General features: G+C 38.6%; 1 protein-coding gene across 7 annotated transcripts in view; it reads right to left on the bottom strand.

Moving 5' to 3' along the window:
• The window catches only part of ZNF507 (zinc finger protein 507), a 58,197-nt gene extending 35,402 nt beyond the window's left edge, over nucleotides 1-22,795 (bottom strand). For 3 of the 7 annotated variants that reach the window (XR_005033450.2, XR_008994049.1, XM_036929889.2), the window contains exons 1-5: nucleotides 22,646-22,795; nucleotides 21,123-21,313; nucleotides 13,506-15,640; nucleotides 11,961-12,078; nucleotides 8,180-8,294 (exon numbers count right to left, since the gene is read on the bottom strand). Coding sequence is in view for 4 of the 7 variants with exons in the window: in XM_036929889.2 (XP_036785784.2) it covers nucleotides 8,180-8,294; nucleotides 11,961-12,078; nucleotides 13,506-15,638 (2,366 nt within the window). In the remaining 3 variants the exon portion in view is untranslated. Of the gene's footprint in view, nucleotides 1-6,429; nucleotides 6,526-8,179; nucleotides 8,295-11,960; nucleotides 12,079-13,505; nucleotides 15,641-21,122; nucleotides 21,314-22,645 lie in introns of all 7 variants that reach the window. The other 4 variants (XR_005033449.2, XM_036929886.2, XM_036929887.2 and 1 more) reach the window with 3 other exon arrangements.
• Between the last annotated feature and the right edge of the window lie 2,219 nt (nucleotides 22,796-25,014).

Consider the following 25,014-nt stretch of genomic DNA (forward strand, 5'->3'; position numbering starts at 1 on the left):
GCAGGTGTTGCAATACTTATATCAGATAAAATAGACTTCAAAACAAAGAAAGTAACAAGAGAAAAAGAAGGACATTATATAATGGTAAAGGGGTCAGTCCGAAAAGAGGATATAGCCATTATAAATACCTATGCACCCAACATAGGGGCACCTACATATGTGAAACAAATACTAACAGAATTAAAGGAGGAAATAGAATGCAATGCATTCATTTTTGGAGACTCGAACACACTACTCACTCCAAAGGACAGATCCACCAGACAGAAAATAAGTAAGGAGACAGAGGCACTGAACAATGTGTTAGAACAGACAGACCTAAAAGACATTTACAAAACACTCCACCCAAAAGCAACAGATACACATTCTTCTCAAGTGTACACGGAACATTTTCAAGAATATATCACATACTAGGCCACAAAAAGAGCCTCAGTAAATTAAAAAAGATTGAAATTGTACCAGCCAACTTCTCAGACCACAAAGGTATGAAACTAGAAATAAATTGTGAAAAGAAAACAAAAAAGCTTAGAAACACATGGAGGCTTAACAACATGCTCCTAAATAATCAATGGATCAATGACCAAATTAAAACAGAGATCAAGCAATATATGGAGACAAATGAAAACAACAGCTCAATGTCCCAACTTCTGTGGGATGCAGCAAAGGCAGTTCTAAGAGGAAAGTACATAGCAATCAAGACCTATTTAAAGAAGGAAGAACAATCCCAAATGAACAGTCTAAAATTACAATTAATGAAACTAGAAAAAGAACAACAAATGAGGCCCAAAGTCAGCAGAAGGAGTGACATAATAAAGATCAGAGAAGAAATAAATAAAATTGAGAAGAATAATAGAAAGAATTAATGAAACCAGGAGCTGGTTCTTTGAGAAAATAAACAAAATAGATAAACCCCTAGCCAGACTTACCAAGAGAAAAAGAGAGTCTACACACATAAACAGATCAGAAATGAGAAAGGAAAAATCACTACAGACACCACAGAAATACAAAGATTTATTAGAGAATACTATGAAAAATTACATGTTACCAAACTGGACAACCTATAAGAAATGGACAACTTTCTAGAAAAATACAACCTTCCAAGACTGACCCAGGAAGAAACAGAAAATCTGAATAGACCAATTACCACCAACGAAATTGAACTGGTAATAAAAATACTACCCTAAGAACAAAACTCCTAGACCAGATGGCTTCACCGCTGAATTTTATCATTTAGAGAAGACCTAATACCCATCCTTTTTAAAGTTTTCCAAAAAGCAGAAGAGGAGACAATACTTCCAAACTCATTTTATAAAGCCAGTCTCACTCTAATACCAAAACCAGGCATAAACACCACAAAAAAGGAAAATTACAGACCAGTATCCCTGATGAACATAGATGCAAAAACACTCAACAAAATATTAGCAAACCAAATCCAAATATACATCAAAAAGATCATACATCATGATCAAGTGGGATTTATTCCAGGGATGCAAGGATGGTACAATATTAAAAAATCCATCAACATCATACACTGTATCAATAAAAAGGACAAAAATCACATGATCATCTCCATGGATGCTGAAAAAGCATTTGACAAAATTCAACATCCATTCATGATAAAAACTCTCAAAAAAATGGGTGTAGAGAGCAAGTATTTCAACATAATAAAGGCCATATATGACAAACCCACAGCCAACATCATACTTAACAGCAAAAAGCTGAAAGCTTTTCCTTTAAGATCGGGAACAAGACAAGGATACCCACTCTCCCTACTTTTATTTAACATACTACTGGAGGTCTTAGCCATGGCAATCAGAAAACACAAAGAAATAAAAGGCATCCAGATTGGTAAGGAAGAAGTTAAACTGTCATTGTTTGCACATAACATGATATTATACATAAAAAGCCCTAAAGGATCCACCAGAACACTACTAGAATAACTGAATTCAGCAAAGTTGCAGGATACAAAATTAATACACAGAAATCTGTGACATTCGTATATAATAATGATGAACTAGCAGAAAGAGAAATTAGTATACCAATTCCATTCACAATTGCACCAAAAAGAAGAAAATACATAGGAATAAACTTAACTAAGGAGGTGAAAGACCTATATCCTGAAAACTACAAGACACTCCATAGAGAAATTAAAGACACCAATAAATGGAAATACATCCCATGCTCATCGACAGGAAGAATTAATATTGTCAAAATGGCCATCCTGCCTAAAGGGAAGAATTAATATTGTCAAAATGGCCATCCTGCCTAAAGCAATCTACAGATTCAATGCAATCCCTATCAAAATACCAACAGCATTCTTCAACGAACTAGAACAAATTGTTCTAAAATTCATATGGAACCACAAAAGATCCCAGATAGCCAAAGCAACCTTGAGAAGGAAGAATAAAGCTGGGGGGATTATGCTCCCCAACTTCAAGCTCTACTACAAAGCCACAGTAATCAAGACAATTTGGTAATGGCACATGACCAGACCCATAGATAAATGGAACAGAACAGAGAGCCCAGATATAAACCACACATATATGGCCAATTAATATATGATAAAGGAGCCATGGATATACAATGGGGAAATGACAGCCTCTTCAACAACTGGTGTTGGCAAAACTGGACAGCTACATGTAAGAGAATGAAACTGGATTATTGTCTAACTCCGTATACAAAAGTAAGTTCAAAATGGATCAAAGACCTGAATGTAAGTCATGAAATCATAAAACTCTTAGAAGAAAACATAGGCAAAACTCTCTTGAATATAAACACGAGCAACATTTTCCTGAACACATCTCCTCGGGCAATGGAAACAAAAGCAAAAATGAACAAATGGGACTATATCAAACTAAAAGCTTCTGTACAGCAAAGGACACCATCTGTAGAACAAAATGGTACCCTACAGTTTGGGAGAATATATTCATAAGTGACATATCTGATAATGGGTTAACATCCAAAATTATATATAGAGTTCACATGCCTCAACACCCAAAAAGCAAGTAACAAGATTAAAAAATGGGCAGAGGATCTGAATAGACACTTCTCCAAAGAAGAAATTCAGATGGCCAATAGGCACATAAAAAGATGCTCCACATCGCTAATCCTCAGAGAAATGCAAATTAAAACCACAAGGAAATACCACCTCACACCAGTTAGGATGGCCACCATCCAAAAGACAGACAATGAGAAATGCTGGCGAGGATGTGGAGAAAGGAGAACCTTCTTACACTGCCGGTGGGAATGTAAATTAGTTCAACCATTGTGGAAAGCAGTATGGAGGTTCCTCAAAAAACTCAAAATAGAAATAGCATTTGACCCAGGAATTCCACTCCTAGGAATTTACCCTGAGAATGCAGGATCCCTGATTCAAAAAGATATATGCACCCCCATGTTTATCACAGCACTATTTACAATAGCCAAGAAATGGAAGCAACCTAAGTGTCCATCAGTCGATGAATGGATAAAGAAGAGGTGGTACATATACACAATGGAATATTATTCAGCCATAAGAAGAAAACAAATCCTCCCATTTGCAACAACATGGATGGAGCTAGAGGGTATTATGCTCAGTGAAATAATTCAGGCGGAGAAAGACAAGTACAAATGATTTCTATTATTTGTGGAGTATAACAATGAAGCAAAGTTGAAGGAACAAAACAGCAGCAGAGTCACAGACTCCAAGAAGGGACTAGCGGTTACTAAAGGGGAGGGGTGGGGAGGGCAGATGGGGAGGGAGGGAGAAGGGGATTGAGGGTTATTATGACTGGTACACATGGTGTGGGGGTGTCACGGGGAAGACTGTGTAGCACAGAGAAGATAAGTAGTGACTCTGTGGCATCTTAGTACACTCAAGGACAGTGACTTCAATGGCGCATGGGGGAAGTTGATAATATGGGTGAATGTTGAAACCACAATGTTGTTCATGTGAAACTTTCATAAGATTGTATATCAATGATATACAATCATTTAAAAAAAGTAAAAAGAAAAAATGTTAAAAAAAAGGTTAATAAATTTGACTACATTACAACTAGAAATTTCTGTTTGCCAAAAATGGTGAGAAATTAGAAAGGTAAGCCACAGCTTAGGAGAAGGTTATGTGCAACTCTGTAACAGAGAAAGGACTTGTATTCAGAATATATAAAAAACTGCTGCCATCAGTAAGAAAAAGGCACAGAACCCAAAGAAATGGGCAATATATTTGCGACAGCATGGATAGACCTAGAGGGTGCTGTACGAGGTGAAATAGGTTGGTCAGAGAAGTATGAATGCCATATGGGTTTGCTTGTGTGTAGAGTCTGCACAGGGAAGAGATGGTTGGCGGCCATGGTGTGGGTTGGGGGATGGCTTAGTAGGTGGGGGAGATGTAGAGGTACAAACTTCAAATGATAAAACAATATAGTCACAGGGATGGAAGTATAGCATAGTGAATACAGTTCATAATAATGAAATAATTTGTATGGTGACAGATGGTGGCTACACTTATCATGGTGAGCACTTAATAATATATATGACTCATGAATCACTGGGTTGTTCATTTGAGACCAATACAATATTGTATATAAAGTATATTTCAATAAAAAATGATTTAAAAAAAGTAGCCCATAAACAAATGAAAAGATATCAATCTCATAAATCATCAGGGAAATGCAAATTAGAGCCACAGCAACATAGCACTATACATCTACGAAAATGATCAAAATTGTAGACAGAGTGTACGAAGTGCTGGTGAGGGTATGAACTGGTACAACCACTCTAAATTGGTATAACCATTCTGGTAACTACTGACAATATGTGATAGCTGGACAAATATACATACACTATTACCTAGATATTCTACTCCTAGGTATAAACCCAATGGAAATGGACTCACTTCATTTATGCACCAAAAAAAGAAAAAACATGTAAACAAATGTTCAAAATGGGACTAATCATAATGGGGGGGAAATCTGGCAATAACCCAAATATCCATGAACAGAAGAATGAATAAACTGTAGTTTAGTCTGAAAATGCAATACTGTACAGCAATGAAAAGGAATGCATTAGTTCTATGCTGGATTACACACACTGATGTTGAGTGAAAAAAAGCTGGACATAAAGAATATATACTGCATGATTTCATTTCTAGTAAGTTCAAAAACAGGCAAAACTAATTTATGATGTTTAAGTTGGTGGTTACCTGGGTAGGGGAAGGAGGTAGGGAGGTAGTTAGTGATTGCAGGGCACAAGAGGGTGCTATTAAGGGACCTCGACACAGCATAGGGACCTTGGCTGTGACAGTATCTCTACCTGGGCACAGCATCTTGTAAAATAAATGAATATGCTATGCCTGCCTATCTGGGAACAGAATTACTCTTTTTTTTGCCAAATGATGTTACTGTCAGTAGTTCTGCCCGTTTCTGAACTTGAAATGAAAGCATATAGTACATATTCTTTATGTCTGGTTTTTTTTCATGTAATCCAGCGTAGAATACATTCCTTTTCACTGCTATACAGTACTGCATTGTCAGACTGCAAAGAGGTTGACATTTGCTGTTAGACAATGAGTTAAGAGGGGATGAAGGTAGAAACTGGCTCCAGCTTAATTATGTGCCAGCATCTCACATATGATTTAATTTTGTGTCCATGATGGTCCTGTAAAGCAGGTGCCTTTACTATCCTCATTTTAGAAATGATGAGAACAAACATAGAGAGGTGAAATAGTTTGCCCAAGGTAACAAATGCTATGAGTCAGAGAGCTCAGATTCAATCCCAGGACTATCTGTCCCTAGAGCCAGGGTTCGTATACATGAAGCTATAGCTACTGCAGCAAATTACATAACAGGCACATAAAATATACAATGAACCTGGTCTGCCCTTTTGCAAAGATTCAAAGTTGTGCAAGAAGGCACTCTTACTCTGTAAGATATTTATTATTACTACTTGTGAGCATGTCTCTTAACAAAAAGTAGGCAATCAGAAATGTGCCGATTTCTGAGAAAACAAGAAAGGGTTCTGAGAAAGGGTCTGGATCCTGAAAAGCAAGCTCAAACTCTGACCATAAGGGTACCAGGCAGCAAAACTGAATGAAGCATATATGAAATAAGCCAGAAAAACAATTTTGATAATTCAAGAGGGCTGTGCTTACTAGCTCAGCTTAAGGCAAACAGTATATGACAGTGAAGACAAAGTCCTAGAAATACGTTGGAATAGAGTATGTTACTCCATAATGCTCTGCAGACTGCAAATCCCATGGAGACAAAGGGGGATGTGCATTTAAACTATCTGAAGGTTTAAAGAAGAGCCACAGATCTGAAAGTTGGAAAATAAGACATATGAGAAAAGGTTAATAATAATTACATGGAGGAGGATGTACAAAATCTTTCTTTTCTAAGACATAAACACAAACCCAGTGACAGTGCAGCATGAATAAATTTGGAAAAAACATACTGAGACTCCCTTGATGTAACAGAAAGAGGATTCTCATAGGATGATGGTGTCCACTGGTAGGAAGACCCTGGGACAACTGCAACTGATCCTATGAGTCTGTGAATATTTTAAGAACATAAGAAAACATGATCCCTAAAACACCAAAAACTATCAAAACAAGTCTAAACTTTAGGACTAATAGAATTAGGTAGATGTGAAACTCTCCACTACAGAAACACACTCAGTCATTAACCTCTTCTGAAAATATACAATTGTATATTTGAGAGTTTATTTGTTTACTGCTTGTCTATAAGCTTTGCGATTTCATTATGGTTTTTTATTACAGCTACAGTCTAAGAGCCTAGCACAGATCCTTGAACATAATTATTTGCTCAATAAATATTTCTCAAAGAATTCAAATGAGCAGTTTAATTCTAGACCCCAGAGAATGGAATGTTTTTATTCTTGCCCAGATCACATGAATTTGGCATGGTATGTCATTAAATTTATGAATAAAGACACACAAAAATTCATATTAGATGAACTAGTATCCTCTGTTTCCATCATGTTCTTCTAAATACTTCCTAGTGTAAATCATAAATTATACATGTTAACCACCTACCCTCATCTACAATTTATGGTACTACAGTTTATTGTCAATAATGTCAGTGGCCTTCATTATACTCTGGGGAAGAAAAAATCTTTCTTAGGGATCCCTGTTTAAAAAATGTTTGAAATCAGAATAGACACACTGAGGCAAGGTCAAACACCTTCCACAGAGTTACAAGACTTTGTAAACAGATACACTATCTGAAGGGTGATATAAATCTTGCTGGTTAGCAAACTGAACACATACTAAATATTTAAAACCATATAGATACTGAGAGAGAGGCACACTGTAGGAACAAATAATGGCATTTTAAAGCATAATCTCTCAGGGTTTCATTTAGATACTAATGCAGTAACTTTCCCACTTGCATCATACCTATAAAAGCTGGAGAGAAATTAACATATGGGACAATTTTCACAAGAGTTCACGCCCATGGCCTAGAACTCCTGGTCATGGTCTTTGGCTTAGCTCTGAGTAGGAACCTGATGTTCCATCATGGCTTTGCATTGGATAAATTGCTCTGTGGTAGTTAAACAAACTTTGCAAAAAAAAAAACAACAAAAAACTTAAGTTTAAGCATAAGTTAAACTTAACTATATATAAAGTTTACTCTCAAGAGGCAAAGTTCATTTAGGAAATAATGATTTCTATTTTTCTATTTTGATTGAGAATACCTATATTTTCTGAAATATGCATTAGAATTAGCTTTTGGGGAAAATCAAGTGACAAAATTAAATTAAATGACCTTATTCTACACATGCTAGTTTAATTTTCAAAAACAGAATTTTGAATAAGGAAGTTTACTGCTTTTAAGTTTCAAGCATCTTTTGTGGGACTATTGACTTAACTGCCAAATTACTGATATGTACTCTAAGCACTGAAAATTGCTATGATATACCCAAATGAAACTGAAAACATAAGCTGACAGATATAGACATCTTCCTATATTTTAACTAGACAAAATGTCTATAGTCCTAAGACTCAAGCTTAAAGGTCATATTCCTTAACATATTCCATAACTCTTGAAACCCGTAAGTCAAAATTTCTTAGTGCTTAACCTGTTTAAACAAGTATTATGAATTTTTAATTATTTCTACTTTTTCTTTACTATAAAATATTTTAATGCAAGCATTACAACTCTCGGATCATCATCACACTTACCTGTATGGCTTATCTGAGTTATGGATTCGTCTGTGGTTTCTGACACCAACATATGTTGTACTTGAATAATCACACACATCACATCTATACTGTTTCTGGACTGAAGATTTATTTCCTAGACAAAGTATTTCAGAGTTTTAGCGACATGCTTTGATTAGATTCAAATGGCAGCACTTACACTCCACAGTATATGAATATTTATACCACACAATATTAACAATTCAATCAAAGCTTTCTCACTGTTTAATAAAGTTAACAAGTTTGAATGTGGCTTTACATGTTCTGCATCTGGACTATCAGAAGACACAAAATGAACATCTAAATATAGATACACTGGGGTTGGTTTCTGCATAACCTTGCACAAAATTCTAAAATATAACGAACTTGATGCCAGATGCCCTGCTGACTATGTAGCAGTTGAATTAACCAGAGATACATTTTTAATTTGAAAGGTGTTAGGTTAATCAATATTATATATATGGTCTTAAGGAAATATTGATCTGCAACAAGCTGTAATTTAATATTATAATCCAATATTATAAAGTATGACTATAAAGCATATATAACAAGCTCAATATAATAAGCCTAAAGCTTTTTCACCCCGTGGGTTCCCTTTGTTTATAAATAAATGTCACCTATCAATGCAATAATGGAAGAAGGAAAAGCAACTGTAAATTATTAAGTGCTATATAATATAGTATAATTATATCTAGTAAACTGACAGGTTACAGGGACAAATGCTCTGACTAACATGACTATGCAGCTCTCTGAAATCCAGGAAACATGGATCCAGTGGAAATAGGCCATGTTACTAAATTCATTCTGCAATAACAGGACTGGGTAGTTCAAATCAGGGTGAGCTTGAGATAATAAGGTGAACTTATGAAACTGTTCTTGAAACTACTTAACACTTTACTCTTATGTCAGCATAAAGGCCACAGGCCATTCACAGCCTGACAGCTTTACATTCAGAAACAAAGTAAGCATGTAAGCTGAAGAATAAACCATAGTAGGAAGAAAGCTTAGGTGGAACACTAGTACACAGTGTTTAAGAGCAAAACTGAAAAAATAAAAATTGATGAAAAAAAAAACCTACACTGAAATTTTGACAAAACAAAGAAAATCCTTAAGTTAAATTTAAGCTTTCTAAAATTGGTATTTTCTTTTGCTAACAACTGCTTTTGCCAGGCAGAATAAAATGTCCTAATTTCCTGGTATAAATCTATAACATTAATATACACACTAATCATAATTAAAATCTAAGTATTGCTCTTAATTGGTAGGTTAAAAACTTGGACTTGATTCTTAGTGGCACTGTTCCAAATACAGTTTTTTAGAAAACCCAGAAAAAAATGAAGTGTGAAATATTGGATAATGGTTTTGTGTGAGAAATATTACAGATCAATGACAACTAATAAAAATGACAGATGGAAAACTTAATATAGCACAGAACGAGAGCCTGTGCTACTTCAAGCAACTGTTTCTAATGGAAAGAATGTTAGATTTAAAGTTCAAAAATTTGGGCTTAATCCTTGCTCTGCCACTTAGTACCAGCATCATCACAAATTATTTTATCTCTTGAGGTTCTCATCTACAAAATGAAAATACTAGAACCTCCTATCATGGTTTAGTAAGCTCAGGAGCATTCTGTATTTTTCCTTCACTACAGTCTGTATGTTACCTGCATGTTTGTGTGAAGTCTCTTGACCTGTTGGTAGTGCAGACTTGCTGAGGGCAGGGATTTACCTGTTTTGTTTGCACTGAATCCCCAGGGATTGGCAAATTATAGGTTTGCAATAAATAACAATTTGATTCAGTGTCATGAACAAACCGTTTGAAAGTGCTTTGCCCATAGCTCTATTAAAGCACCTGTGGTGTCTGTTGACATACCCATCAGTAAGATTCTGTCTTCCTCCTGCACTGGGTTCCTCAAAGGCAGTGATGCCTTCATTGTATCCCCAGCATATAAGCATGGTAGCCAGCACAAGAGGGACACTCCATGCCATTTGGCAGATGAATGTCCGAAGCACCATTACATAGGACAGCTGAGTGAAAAACATGCTCTTAAGTTATCTGTGCTATTGTAAGTGCCTGAGGTTGGGGACCACAGAGGCACACATCTCCCAACTTGCTCAGTAAGTTTACTAAGTGGTTAAAAAGGTTTTAATAAAACATGAATTATTTTTCCTCTTTGTGAGCTAAAAACTTGTTCTTTGGTCTGACAACCAGGCCAAAATTGACTGCTTTATATTCTGACACTTTTGAAAGATCTAACATTTAATTAATGTTAAGTATCAGAATAGGTGTAAGTATGTAGGAGGTTACCAGTTGTGTGAATTGCTACACTAGTAAAGACAGAGAAAAGCAAATGGAGTGAGGTAGGGGAAAAATAAGCATGGCGAGCCACTGAAAATCCATACATTTCACTCCCAGAAACAGTATGATCAACAAAGAAGAGATGCTGCAAAATGGAATATGGTAGACAGATGCTAACACTGTAAAGCTTGAACTGGCTGTTTTAATTTTGAGCTCACATTTTAATCTTTTTTATTAAAATTGTGAGTTTTAATTTGTTAACCCATTTGGACAGTTTTAAATTACTGCTGTTGAAGATGGTGCTAGAAAAGACATTCTACCACCTGCATTAACCACAGGTGGTGCCACTGAGTAGTACTTACTTTATTCTTCATTAGGGATTTACGGTCCAATGATATCAAATGTTTTAATGTCTCCGTTAAAGGGGATATGGAAACATAGTGGATTAAAATAAAAGGAGACATTTAGGGCTATTTTGTAAAAAGGAAACAAAACTGTTTTAGCTCAGCCATCTATCGCAGAAACAGATGCTATGTCATAAACTCCTTTTGTTTTGGATAGTTTTACAGGGATGACATCTGTTTGACAAGGGAATTTTGGTGCTACAGTGGTGTCAAAATCAGTTCTTTCAGAAACATTCTAGAATCAGTTATGCTTTCTGGGGTATAATTTAATGAAACATTATGGTAAAACATTTTACTCTGCAGTTGTTTCTAACTTTAATTCTTAGGAAATCTAAAAAGGAAAGTCACCCCAATATGTCTTATTTCCCATAAACACTATGTACCACACTTGAGACATTTAAAGTATATCAATTTAAGTGAGCTGATCCAAGGAAACACAGCTTATTATGCTTTCTCCCTAATTCTCCGGATGTGGCATCCGCCTTTTCATGGAACTCTAATTAAATCTTTTGATTCTAATATTCCTATTAGCAAGAACTCGGCCGACTGGTACCTAACTGGTACATAAAAAGATGTGGGTTTTGTTTTGTTTTGTTTTTTTCAAGTAACACAGACGAAATCTGGCAGTCATACTTGGATAAGAATAAGATCACAGCAGGAAGCCTCAGTTAAAGTTTGAGGTGGGGGCCCACCATCTGCAAAAGTGGTTCTCAGTGGGTCAACTGTACAGAGAGGGAGGGGAGGCTTGTTCTGCGGTGCAGCTTCCCTGGTTTGCTGAAATGTCACCTACGAGTTTACGCTCTATGTGGCTCTTACAGGACAGCATAAATAACAACATAGTATATACCTGCATGGCTGAAGCTGTGTGCTTACTACTAAAGTTCTTCATTTAGTACTTGAAATTTCCTCAGGAAAAGAGATAAGATTCACACATATCCATAGTATAAAAATAGAGAATATATACAGCTTTGTCCTGAAAATAACCCACATGACAACAAAGGGCATTTTTTTTTACTTCATATGCTAGTCAGTGCAGCCTGTATTAAAAAATGTACAAATACCTTCCTGAACACATTTGCCATCAGTTGTATCAGTGTAAATTCTTGACTCATTAGATGTTGCTACTGACAAAGTATCTGGAAGACTGTGTTGCTCTCTCTCATGGTTCCTCAGCTGACTCTAAAAAATTGAGAGAAATTAATATGCAATTTCAATAAATATACTTGCACAATTACAAAAAGGCTGTAGAAGAAGGAGTTAATTGCTTTCATGGCCTAGAACACATTATTAATATCTTAAAATCAGATGTACTGAAAAAGATTATTTGATACATTTGACAATTTATGGAAAGAAATACACTGGAAATCACAATCTCCTCAAAAAGGCAGTTCCTCTTTTCACATTTTCTGCAAGGAAGACCCTGATGTCTTAGGAGGTACTTAGGTATGGCATGTACATACTTACTGGACCACTGGCAGGCCCAGAGGAATGGAGAGAAGAGTAGTGTCTTCAGAATAACTCAACACTCTCATAAAAATAAATCCAATCAGTAACTGCTGCACTACTGCTAATTTTTGCCTTTAAAAATGTCAACTAAATGTGTAAGGGAGACTTGATAGGAAGATGCTCTTCCAAGGATATTTTCCACCTCCACCTCCATTTCCACAAATCAAGAGTACAGTAGCAAAAGAAACTCCTGGAAACTTCTGGAATTTACTTTTGCAGCCCATTTGGATGTTATTTCTTGTCCAGCAGCCAGAGGGCATCTCAGAATTTCATGAGGGCAATCCAACTGGGTGATAAATCTGACTCAAAGGCTGTTAAGATTCCTGATTACAATTTTACTACCATCTATACCCCAACTCTGGATAATATGAGCGAAAAAGTATACATCCCAGGTAGCCCTTTGGGATTCATTTTTTGATCAGTCAACTGGTACAATAAAGAAAAAGTTATAAACCAATGATTCAAAGAATGCAAGTTTCCTTTACAAAAGTAGTATTTTATGCTGGTTGTTGGTTTTAAGGTAGCACATGAGGAAAAAAAGTCATACAAATTCTTGAAAGTCCTTTAAACCTCCCATAAAACATAGCATACACAACTCTATTTCCACTGCACTGTCTTTCATTAAATCCAATATGGCCCAAATCACTGGTTGGTCATGTAGCAGCTGAAGTGAATGACCTGCATTTTGGGGCTACATAAGGTGAAAAATATTATTTTGCATTGACCATATAGGATTGATTTGTGTAAGCCAAATGTGTATCATGTCCCTCCACTGTACACACCCTTGTAATTACCTTGCGATGTAAAATCAATGCATTTTAAAAAAGATATACATAACTAGACCACTAAAACAATAAACACAGAGACTATTAAGGAGGTGGCAGGCAGGGCAAAGTACTACATGGGAAATTCCGATGACCTAGATTTCAGTCCCAACTTTAACACTAACCAGTTGGGATTCCCCCCGGGGAAATTATTGAAATTTTCTGAGCCTCAGTTTCCTATCTTATAATACAAGGTGGTTGGACTGTATCTACAAAGTTCCCTCCTTGTTCTAAAACTCTAAGGCCCTCAGAACGATTTTCTGAACCAGTGCTTACCTTATAATGAAAAGACTCCTCACACTGCTTGCACTGGTATAGTCTGGTTTTACAGTGGTTGATCATGTGGTTCTCCAAATCTTTGCTGTTGTCAGCTATGTGCTCACAGATAGGACACTGATATGGCTGTCTCTGTCGATGGACTCGCAGGTGCTGCTTGATGTAGCCTTTGTTACCACTGGCGTAGTGACACAAGCGGCAGCGGTAGGGCCGATCAGTGTTGGGGATGTATTCCACTACACTGCTTCCTGACAAACTTGTATCGCCGTTGGGTTGGCACTGGGCATTATCCTGCAACTCTTTCAAAATGTCATCATCTGAAGCATTTTGGTCTGTCCTTTCCCTCAATTTTTCAATTACAGTGAGTAAGGACAGGCTGATGCCTGTCTTAACTTGCCCATCTGACAATTCTTGCCTCGCCTCTGGGAGTGCTACCAAGGTAGAGTTGCTTTGGTTAAAACTAGTTAATCCATCTGAGGAGTTTTTAAGTGGTGACACCATTTTAGAGTATGCTGCTAATGTACTATCTACTTGCCTTTGTCCAGTATCTGGGGCTAAAAGGTTTATATTTCCATAGTGCCCAAGGTTGGCTCTTGTTAGTTCTGCTGCTCTTATAGGCATTGTGACCAGGGCTTCTGCAGCTAATGAGTGTAGTCTAAGAGACTCAGAATTTGTCCTTCTTCGGCCTGGTGGTGCGTTCTCATCAGTAGCCAGTCCTTTATTTATTAACTCACTCTCTTTCTTCTCTGGATTGCTCCAGCCTATGATCAGTCCCCCAATATCAACAGCACACTTGTCAGCATGATAAACTTCATCTCTCCCTTCACATTCCATCTGGGCTTCTGCAGAGCTCAGGTTCTTCCCCTCTTCAATTTCAGCACTAATGAGGAAATGTTTCTGTGAAAGAGTTTCTTCAGCACTTGGCAAACGCTCCACTATCACATTAACATGACCTTTTTTATTTGGGCTACTGCTAATGATTTTCTGTGCTGAGGAAAGCAGGCTATCAGCAATCAGATTTTCCTCCATGTCAGAAATCACCTCTAGCATTTCTTCCTCATTAGAGTCAAGGGTAACTGTCTGACTTAGGTGAACACCTCCTTCCATGGGCTGTTCTAAAGGAGATGAAGATGACAATTGTTCTGAGCTGCAAATCTGCACCTGTACTGAAGGCCCGTTGTGGATACTCAGTTCACTGTCTCCAATAGCAATGACTACTGCACCAACCGCACTGGGTGCTGCAGCCACTGAAGAATCCAGCAAGCCTAGGGGTTCATTTTCATTTTCAAAGATTGGATAGGAGCAATCAACTTCCCCAGCATGTTTCCAAGCATGTGTTTTCAACATTCTCTGCTGGCCACAAGTATAACTACAGAATAAGCACCGATACATGCCATACTGTTCATAGGCATACCATTTCCTCCTACCCATTTCCACCATCGATGCAGTGGGGAGACTTTGAGTTTGGGGACTGTCCATACTTACTGGGATGTCAGGAATGGTTTCACTGTTTCTTTCTGTGGTCCCCTGACACAAGGAGTTGGAGGGGCTTACACACTGTTGGGCTTTGGACTGTGTGTGACTGTTGGCATCATTTTCGTGGTCATTTACCACATGAGCTTCAAGTTCCTCTTGGCTTTTAGATGTAATATGGCACTCTGAGCACATTAGTATCACTTCATTCTGCTGACCATGCTGCTTGATATGATCTTTTAACACAGAAAAAGATGATGACAGAAACTTACAAAGGCTACACTGGTAAGACATAGCCTTCCCATCATTCTGCGCAAGAGAGTCAGGAGTAAAATGCATTTGTGACATGTCAGCTCTTCTAATATCAGCAGCAGGTGTCGGGGTTACTTTAGCTGGAATCTCACAAAGTTCTTGAGTTTCATGAGTGTGCACTGTAGCACTTGAACGTGAACGTTTTCTCCCAATTAAAAGACACTTTTGTGACTTTTCATGTTCCACTATTTTGCTTAATTTCTGGATAACATGGATTAATGGATCTGTTTTAGCTTTTCTTTGTTCATCATTTTCCAAAGACGAACTGATGACAGTTTCAGCAGTTAGTATAGCTTCCTGTTCCCTAATATCTGGAACCAACATGACAACACTGTTGCTTTCTTCCATATCTGAAAAGGATAATACACAACAGAAAGAAGTAACAGGTTACAGGCTAATTCCAGGCATGTGGTTCAGGAAGTCTACATAATCTTAGAGTTGAAGCTAATCTAGTATTTTCTAACTTAGGAGAAATGTCAATATTCCTGGCTATCCCTGATAAGAGTTAAGTTGTTTAGAATTTCTCTTTGGAATGCTATTTCCTATCAAGATTGAAGATGAGGACCTTTTCAGCTTTCTTTGGAAATGACTTTTAACAATCTGCATCACCTTTTTTCTTCACTTCCTTTCCCCTAGACATCTACCTGGATGGATCCAAGTAGTACTCCCTGTCTTTTGCACAATGGCAAAAAAAGAAAAAAGAAAAACGACAAGACTCCTATTCCTTGACTGAGGAACACAGACATTCCTAGGACATAGAACCACTTCAAGTCACTATGAAATACCATTCTGTAAAGCCAAAACGTGATTGATACAATTCTTGGGAGACAACATCTTACACCAAATATAATTATAGTTTTATTATTAAAATCATAAATTTTTTTCTCCCCAAATCTTTGGAATTGTGAAAATCATGTAATCTTTTGTAAAGGGCATAGTGAATTTTGAGAAGTACTATGCAAATGAAACTAAATAAAAGCATTGATCCAGTTCCTTCTTTTAGTTCCTCTGATTTATCTTCCTGAATATAAACCACAAACTGCTGTGGTTTTTTTCTAGAGGTCATATTAGTGGTCAATGACTACTCATAGGCACGCATATATAAACATTTTTTTTTCCTGAAAGGGAAAGGGGCATTATAGAGGGAAAAAGTTGACTTTCCAGTTGTGTTTCAGATCCAAATATGCACAGGATCTTAGTAGGGGTTATCTGTAGGGTCTAGTAATGTGTTTTAGGCAAGGAAATCACTAAATAAAAAATACTCATGAAATATCTTTCAGCCTAAAACTAGAATACTCTTATTTCCTGGCAGTTCTTTCATTTCAAACATTTCCTTTGCCTTAAAGTGAGATTAACTTGTTGACTTGGATCACATTTCTAAGGTTAGGCTTTTTTCCAGCAACAAGTTTTGTTTTTCCACATTTTAGGTGCATTCTGGAATCTTACTCACAACATTCAATAAATGCCAGTGAAATTTTTAGTGGCACTAGCTAGAGACCATAAACTGTACTATTCTGAAACCTCAGGCACAGGCTCTCTAAAATAAATTCTTATTTTTGGAGGTGAATCATGGCTCACATATCATGGCTCAACATATAAGAGCCCTCTAGCTCTTGCCATGATCAATCCTCAATTCCTGCCAGGCCCCACCAGTGCTCTGACCAGCTTCAGAGCCACTTTTCCCATAACAACACTTGGCAGCAGTTATGGCTTGTCCTCTCTTATTTTCTACTCTGTCTGGCATGTAATTTTCTATATCTAGGTCCACATCAGGCAAAAATGCAAGCATTTTACTCCCAGCTTCTTTAGTACATCTTCCCTTCTTTCTAACAATCAGCTTTTCTCGCTTTTCCACTTCTAACTGCACTCATGGTGGGGCAGGCATTCCATAGTCATCACAACAGCTCTCCCAGCTCCCTAAGGCCAGTGGTCCTTTAGCCACTCTCTCCCTAAAAACTTGAGGGCATTCTCTCTCAAAAGACTAGTTCCTTTACATCTTTCACACGTAGGAAGAACAGGAAGTGTTTAAAAATCTCTAGACTCAACTTTGAATCACTAAAGAGAGGAACAGTGGGGGGCAAAATTTATTTCTTTAGAAAAATCCTCTACAACTTCTTAAGTCATCTTACTGCCTGAGAATTCCAAATGTTTAGGCCAAGGGGAGCTGTGGCTCTTCATGTGACTACTGATTTCCCTTTAGGGTCATTCTCATTAGGCTTTATTTCTTTCAGTTCAATTGTTACATGAAATTAGTCAAATAGTAGTTACTAATAACAATCCCTGGAAATTCAATTTCTTGCACAAGATTTGGTGTTCTACTGTGGCTCTAAGTTCTCCTTTCCCATGAAATGTGACATCTATGTAGGCTGATTGATAATCTGGAGGTTAACAAGTGAATATTTGCTCAACAGGCTTTGTACACCCACAGGGTTACACAGGTGACTCACATTATCCCTCTTCTACTTAAAGATATAATAAGAGAGAGAGCAGTGAAAATTACTCCTTGTGGATATTTCAGTGTGTACCTTACAAAGAAAGTAAAATGAAGAAAAAGAGTTCATCTTATCTCAAGGAAGACTAATACAAAAGAATCTGACAAAACATTCAGATTTTTAAAGCTGTGTCTGCTCAGGCATTAAGAGCTAATGGAAATTTGCAGCAGATGCTCCAATTTTCCCTGAACATTTATGTAAGTATCTCATTTTAGAGGCTGCATACATTTGGGGATAAGTACAGAAATGGCAGCTATAAAACAGATATGACAACATAAAATACACATCAAGAAACACCTGAAAAACCAGTTTGGGTCCACATGGCAAAATCAATGCACAAGTTAAATCCCATTAAAACAAAAGTCTCTGTTGAAAAAGGTTAGATAAACAGCTCATAATAAAGTATAGACAGAGAGGAAGTTGACCTTAGAGCTGGTTCTTTAAATTTTCACAAAAACTTCATTAGGCCAACAATGTGCATATAAATGGGATTGCATGTCAAGTGAAGTAAAATTTATTTGAATAATAAAAGAGATGAAAATAAGGGGTACTAATACAATCCCAGTGGCTCAAGAATGATGACAACATGGATTATGATAATCTGCCTATTATCCATAGCCTTGAAGAGATCAATGTAAATGCAACTTTAAAGAAATTACCATGGTTGCAGGGGTAGATAGGGTGGGGATAAAGTAAGAAAAGCAAATTTTGTTAACTGATGCTGAGTGATGGGCACTTATAAATTCACTATACTATTCCTTCTACTTGTGTAACTGTTTAAAAGTTCTCCAAATAGTAACAGAAACAATTGTCACACGCAAGGCACATAGCAAATTACCAGAAAAAATGGAAAAATTTTAAATTAACAGTACTCATGGTTTAAAACTGAGTTGAGTGTATAAGACAAACATGTTTAGAAGTTAAAAAGATTAACAGCTTTTAAATGATTCGACAGTATACCAGGTGAAATAGTCTGTAGGCAACAGTCAATGACCAAACCCTCAAAGGGACTTAAGAGCTCATTTTGGACTACAAAGGCTTCTTGAAGAGTTAGGACATACACTGTATTCCAAAAGATGGGTGTGCCAGATGTCATCCATTTGCTCTGTTAGTCTCACCATCTCTTCTTCTCCACTCTACTCTCTGCCCCAGGAGGGATTACCCCATTAAGCTCCCATGCCCTCCAGTTTCTGGTTGAGTTATGCCAATGGGGAACCATGACAGGAGATCAGAGGGAGACAGCAGTGAGATCAGGATATTCATTTCCCCGGTTCCCTCCATCTAGGTCACCTTGAATGGGCCATGTTTGTCAAAAGAAGGCCATTCTCTCTAGGCAGGCGGAGGCTCCATAAGATTCTCCTGGTTCTGGTATCTCTCCCCCTCCTGGTGCTATCTCCATATAACATTATCCCTGCGGTTTGTCTATACAGGTCCAACACCTTTATTATGAGTATCTTTTTAAAAACATCCTCCTTGAATTATCCTAACTGGAGTGTGCCATTTGCTGTTTTGGAATTCTGTTGACCCAAGGGTAAGACTAACAAGGAAAGCAGCCTTCAACACTATCATATCTCCCAAAGTGAGACTAAGCATGCTATTTAGAAGTCAGTGAAAAGATCAGTATGGCTGAATAGGAAGGTTTACTAGGAGGAAAGACATCAGCCAAACAGGAATCTGGAATCTGTAGATTTAACAACATGAGGCAAAACATATCAAATTGTTACAAATAAATAACAGCTGTATCTCAAACCTGAAAAGTTCTACAGTCTTTTCGACTGAGTCTCACATCTTTCCTGAACAACAGTACAGGTTTCCCCTACTAGCTGAAAGTACTTCCTAGGAAGAAGCCCTTCTGTGAAACCTTTCCTAAACTGAAATGGCCTAAAGTGAAGAAGCAATTACCATTAATTTATATGTAAAATTTTTTGAGTGTTCCCAGGGCCAAAATATAACCGCCCGGGCTTTTCTGATACCTTAGGGCACAGTTTACTAACAGACACAAAAAAATGGATACAAAGCACAGATGCTCACAGACACAGTTCAAAGTTATGGCCTGATGCTGAGATGCTGTGTGGTTCTCAGGGAGGGAGCTTGACCGCCACTCTTGTTGCTCAGGGTGTGCACTGCCTCTATGATGGACTCCTTGCTGCAAAACCAATGCTGAACACTATTTTCACTTTTCATTTTTTTTGGTAAAAGCAAAAACCCTCTTTTGATTTCCTTTGGTTAGTGAAAATAGCTACTAATGTAGGTCTTTGATAAAAAAGCAGTGGAATGCAAACTTTCAAAATGCAGGGGATACCTGTATTCTACCGGCAAAAGCTTATACTTAATGATTCATGTGGCCTAGAGAAAAGCTATAATTTTCTGTGTATGTATGTAAATAGTTCAATGTTATAAGGAACCTTTTCTTTCACACTAATAATTTGTCTGTTCCAACTAGAAAAAAAAAATTGTATGAACAGCCAAGTCCCCATTCTTCCAGTTTATCGTAATTCTAAAATATACATTTATTTTGCTCTAGCCAAAAGAAAGTAGGGGACATAAGCTCATGGGTTTCTCTCCTAGAGTGCCCTGAGTTAGCAGTGTGACCTTAGGCAAGTCACTCTTTCTGTGGGTTTCAGATTCCTCAGATGTAAAACTATAGAGTCGTACTGGATGAACTTTCATGCCCTGAACTGTCTTTAAAAATTACCTCAAGACTGCTTTCACATTATTTATAGAATTACTTAACATCAGCTATAATTTATTTGAATTAAAATCACCTTAGTTTAATGTAATTATTAATTGCCACTAAGAAAAAACTAAGTGTAGGTATCACAATGATATGAATTTCATAGTTTAAAATTTATCTGGCATCAAGCCTGACAGAGTATTCTAATTTGGCAGCTGCGAAGAAGACATCAAGTCTAAAATTAACCAATATTAAGATTTAACATTTACTGAGCACCTATAATGTGCTATGCATGGTCCTGGAGATTATGAAAGTAAGAGGAAATCCTTGTCCTTGAGGTGCTCATAGTGAATGGCAGATTTTGCATATCACTGAATTAACTCTTGGTAATACTGGCCTCTTTTGCAGATGAGTAATCTGGTTACAGATGTAAAGTAGTAACTGGTTTATTAATTGGAATTCAGGCCAAACTTATTCTAAAACCATCCTTTCTCAATATACCAATTTTCCTCTTACTTCAAGTATCAATATTGGAAAAAAATAATAGCCCCTTAAAGCTAGACTGTACCAAACACTTTAATGTGTTTGATCCTCCTAACCCACTAGCTCGGTGGGTGTTGCACAATTTTACAAATAAAGGAAACACTCAGTGTTTAAGTGACTTACCCAAGGTTACATGGCTGTTAAGTGGCAGAGCCAATGTCTTTCAAATCAATTCCTGAAATTAACACAGTCCCCTGGATCAATCTTCAAAATCCAGCTGTGGCCAAGAATGAAAGTATATAGTATCAAACACTTCTCTTTCTTGGTGAAGCAAAGTAATGATTTCTCTTGGCAGTGAAAAAGTTTCCAATATTCTATGTTAAAAAGAAGTTGAGAGGAATGTTCATGCAACCCACTTATGTGGTACAAATTTATATAATTAATCTAACAAGTAGACTTTAGGATTCTGCAGTTAGAAAGGAATAGCTCTGGAAACCTCTCCCAATAATTGCATATTTTGTTTTAGCTCAGAATCTAATTGATTCAGAATACTGTTGGTTTTACTGATACCATTTTTTAGTGAAGGAATAAATTGTGTATTGATACTTTAATCTTAATAAAAAATACAATCTAAAGGATGATTCTGCAAACTTCAAACAATTCTATAAGCATAGTGGGCTGAATAGCAGCATGAAAAGGATAGGACACAGAGGATTGCCCTTATATACCTTCTAATGCAGTTTCCTGCCCTACTTCCGCATTTCTTTGCTACTTTCTTATACTAGCAAGAAGAATATACAATATCAAAGAATGCCTATTCCTCTTACCTAGAATGCAAGTATTTTATCGATTACGGTTAAGGATATAGTTCACTGCCAGGGCAGAAAGCACGTATTTGGCTCTCCCCTTAAGTTAATGTTAAACGAGTTAGTGAGGTAAAGAAATGAAGGGCTTTCTCTTTTAATCAATAACGTAGCCCATACACTGAGTCAGAGCGCAGTACTTAAGAAAGTACAAACTCAGGGAGATGATATATCCAGTAATTGCCTGATATAAGAGATGCAGACTGATGGCAAATTACAGCCCACTGCAATAACTGAAAAGATCGCCTACGGGTTGGGACGATGGCCTCCGCCTAATTAATCATCCAGGCCTTCCACACAAAACATTCACTCCGGTGCCCGCAGGTATTAAAAGAATGGGGGCTTTCACTGCTGATCTCTGATTTTTGGGGAGACCATTTCATCGAAGACGTTCATCCAGGTGCAGAAGGCTAGGATTTCTTTGCTGTACTAGCTTTTTCTCCTACGCCAAGCCGTGGCTAAAGGGCTTGGGACGACAGGGGATGAGAAAGGTAATCAAGAGATGAGGACACCAACCCGGGCTGGCCTAAGCGGCGTCACCTCTGCAGAGAGGAAGGAAGCAACGCCTCGGAGGGCCTGCCTGCGGACCAGGCGGGTGACAGTATGCGGGGAGCCGCAGGTTTCCCCCACCCCGGCTACAGGGTAAGCCCGGAGCTCCGCTGGCCTTGCTGGGGACGGTGCAAAGAACTTGAAGGGTTCACGGAACTTGGGGCTCGTGGCAAGCACCGGGCGGGTGTTGGCCGGCTGAGGAGGAAGCGGGCACCGGTAGAGGCCTGAGGGGAGGGCGCACATGGCCGGCGGCGCGCTAACAGGGGGCGGAGGGGCGGCCCCGGGGCGCTGTACCTGCGGTCGGGCGGCGGCTGCTGCTTCCGCGAGCCTCCTTTGGCCGGCCAGGAGCCCGGCCGTGCCCTCGCCCTTGTTCTTGCCCACCCCAGGCTCTTTTCCCTCTTTTCCCCCACTTTTCCTCTCCTCATCCGGAGCTCCAAAATGGCGGCGCTGGAGATGGATCACGTGAGCCTCGGGCAGGTCAGGTGACCCGAGTGGCGGGCGGGGGTGGGCGATGTTCAAGCCCCGCCCACAGGCCCCCTGCGTAGCCGGGACTGCGTGAGCGCGAAGAAGGTCTCCCCTCCCCCACTCCGACTTCGGTCCCTTGCTCCTGGGGGGGTCTGGGCATGGGTTGTAGGGCCCTCAAGGCCCCCTGCGTCGTCCTCTCAGAGGTCGTCTGGGTCTAGAAGTCATGTGAAATTTACTCTGAAGTCTCCGCGTCGCCAAAATCTGCTGTGCGCTAGCTTCAACACCCTATCCCCTCGTCATTGGCGTTCTTTTCAGCCCCGTGCTTCTGAATTTGTTACTGCTTTTGGTGGGGTTCTTGGCTGACATGTAGACGTTTTAGCTGGGTTCGTGGCTGGATTTAAGGTGTGCCAGCCATGAAACTTGGGGAGCTCTGGTGTGGGGCCCCAGCTGGTGAGGGGCAGAGCTAGCCCCGGGAAATCTATTTGCTTGAGAGATTGAGGCTATTCAGGGTAAGCACTCATCCTAGGGGGTGTGGGTCCAGACTTCGTAGCTTGGTCCAGTGATACAGCCTCAGCCCTCTGAGGGCACCATGGTGTTTGTCATTTGGGTCTGTGTCATGACATACACATCAAGGTTATAAGCAGCCCTATTTCGGTTCCCCTGCTAAGGGTAAAATACAAAGGGAGTAAAGGATTCCACCCAATTTTATTGAAAACGTCAGACAATTTTGGTATTTTAGGAATTACACAGCAGGTGCTTGGGTCTGGACTTAGGGGGGCCATGCATCCTAGGAAAGGAGTAAAATGAAAGATTCCAGTCCTAGTAATGGGTTGGACTTGTTCTTTGAGATGGCTCTTGGGGACTTCCAAATATACTTAGATGCCATTGCAGCAGGCTGGCCTTTCGATTTATCACGTGGGAGAAAGAGTCAGCAAAACTTCAAGTCACTGTTCAGAGAGGCCAGTAATTCTTCTTACTGTACCTCAGGATGCAAATTCACCTGAATTTGGGGGTTGGGAAACCAGTGAAATTAGAATTCTGCTATTCCACAGAATCCTCTGCCAGCTGGACCAAATAGGAAGAAGGAAAAGCTGGGTTGAGTTATTTTTTTCAATAGAAGAAATTGACCAGAAGACTAGCATGGAAGAGTGGAAGGAAAAAAAATCAAGGAAAAACAAATACGTGAAAGGGAAAAAAAGAACAAACTATGCATCTTTTCTTTTCCTTGAGCTAGTAATATCAGCAATCCTTGTTTATAACTATCTGAAGAGAAGCTTTTCTTTAGTAATGTCTTAACTGTAATGTCCATAAATCTGAAAGTGGCAAGAACAAAAATCAGATAATTTTTTGATCAGGAGAGGCTGCATAAACAAAGTGAGTGGAGAAACTATCATCTAGGGAAAATAAGGCTGTTCTAAAATAAGTGAAAGAAGGTAAGTGTCATGGTATCCGATTTTCTGTGTAGTCTTTTATGGTATTCTTCTTCCAGCTCAGTTGGAACTTCCTGGCCCTTTTGGCTTGGAGGTGTGGCTTGTGGCTGGTTTTGCCGAATAAATTGCATGTGGAAGTTGCCTTTAATTGCCAGTGCGGTTTCCTCCAGAGTACTCTTTTCTGCTGGCAGTGTTCGAAGTGGTGGTCATCCTGTTGGCCAACATTTCAGAGTGTCAGTGATGAGCCGAGCCCCCAGCTGAGCTATGGTGGATATGTAGGGTGAGGAAGTCACTGAGGTTTGGGAGCTGCCTCTCACTGCAGCATGGCATAGCCACTGCCGACTGACACTCCTCCTCCCAATGCTGAAGTAACTGGAAGATGCAGAACCAATAGGAGAAACCATTCTAAGCAGCTAGGAATGTTAATGAAAGAATTAGAACCTTCATTCCTGAAAACAGAAGGTACAAAACACAGAATCCAGTAGAAAAACCTAGGCAACTTTAACAACCCCGTGGAGCAAAACTCCAGTATTTATTTCTCTTTCCTATACAAGAGCCCTCCAGAAAATTACAGTAAATATTTTTAAGTCAGAGGAATGCAAAGACATTCAGTTGTAGTTCCAGTGAACTTGTGGACATCTCACTGAAAGTCTTCTAAGCACTTTCCACTTTCCACAGATTGTTATTTATCATGATTTAATTAACTGATCATAGTTAGCTTTAGTGTTATAGATAGGAAACTTGCTTACTTTGTTATCTGACACCTGC

This window comes from Manis pentadactyla, chromosome 15 (genome assembly GCF_030020395.1).
Source record: "Manis pentadactyla isolate mManPen7 chromosome 15, mManPen7.hap1, whole genome shotgun sequence".
NCBI lineage: Eukaryota > Metazoa > Chordata > Mammalia > Pholidota > Manidae > Manis > Manis pentadactyla.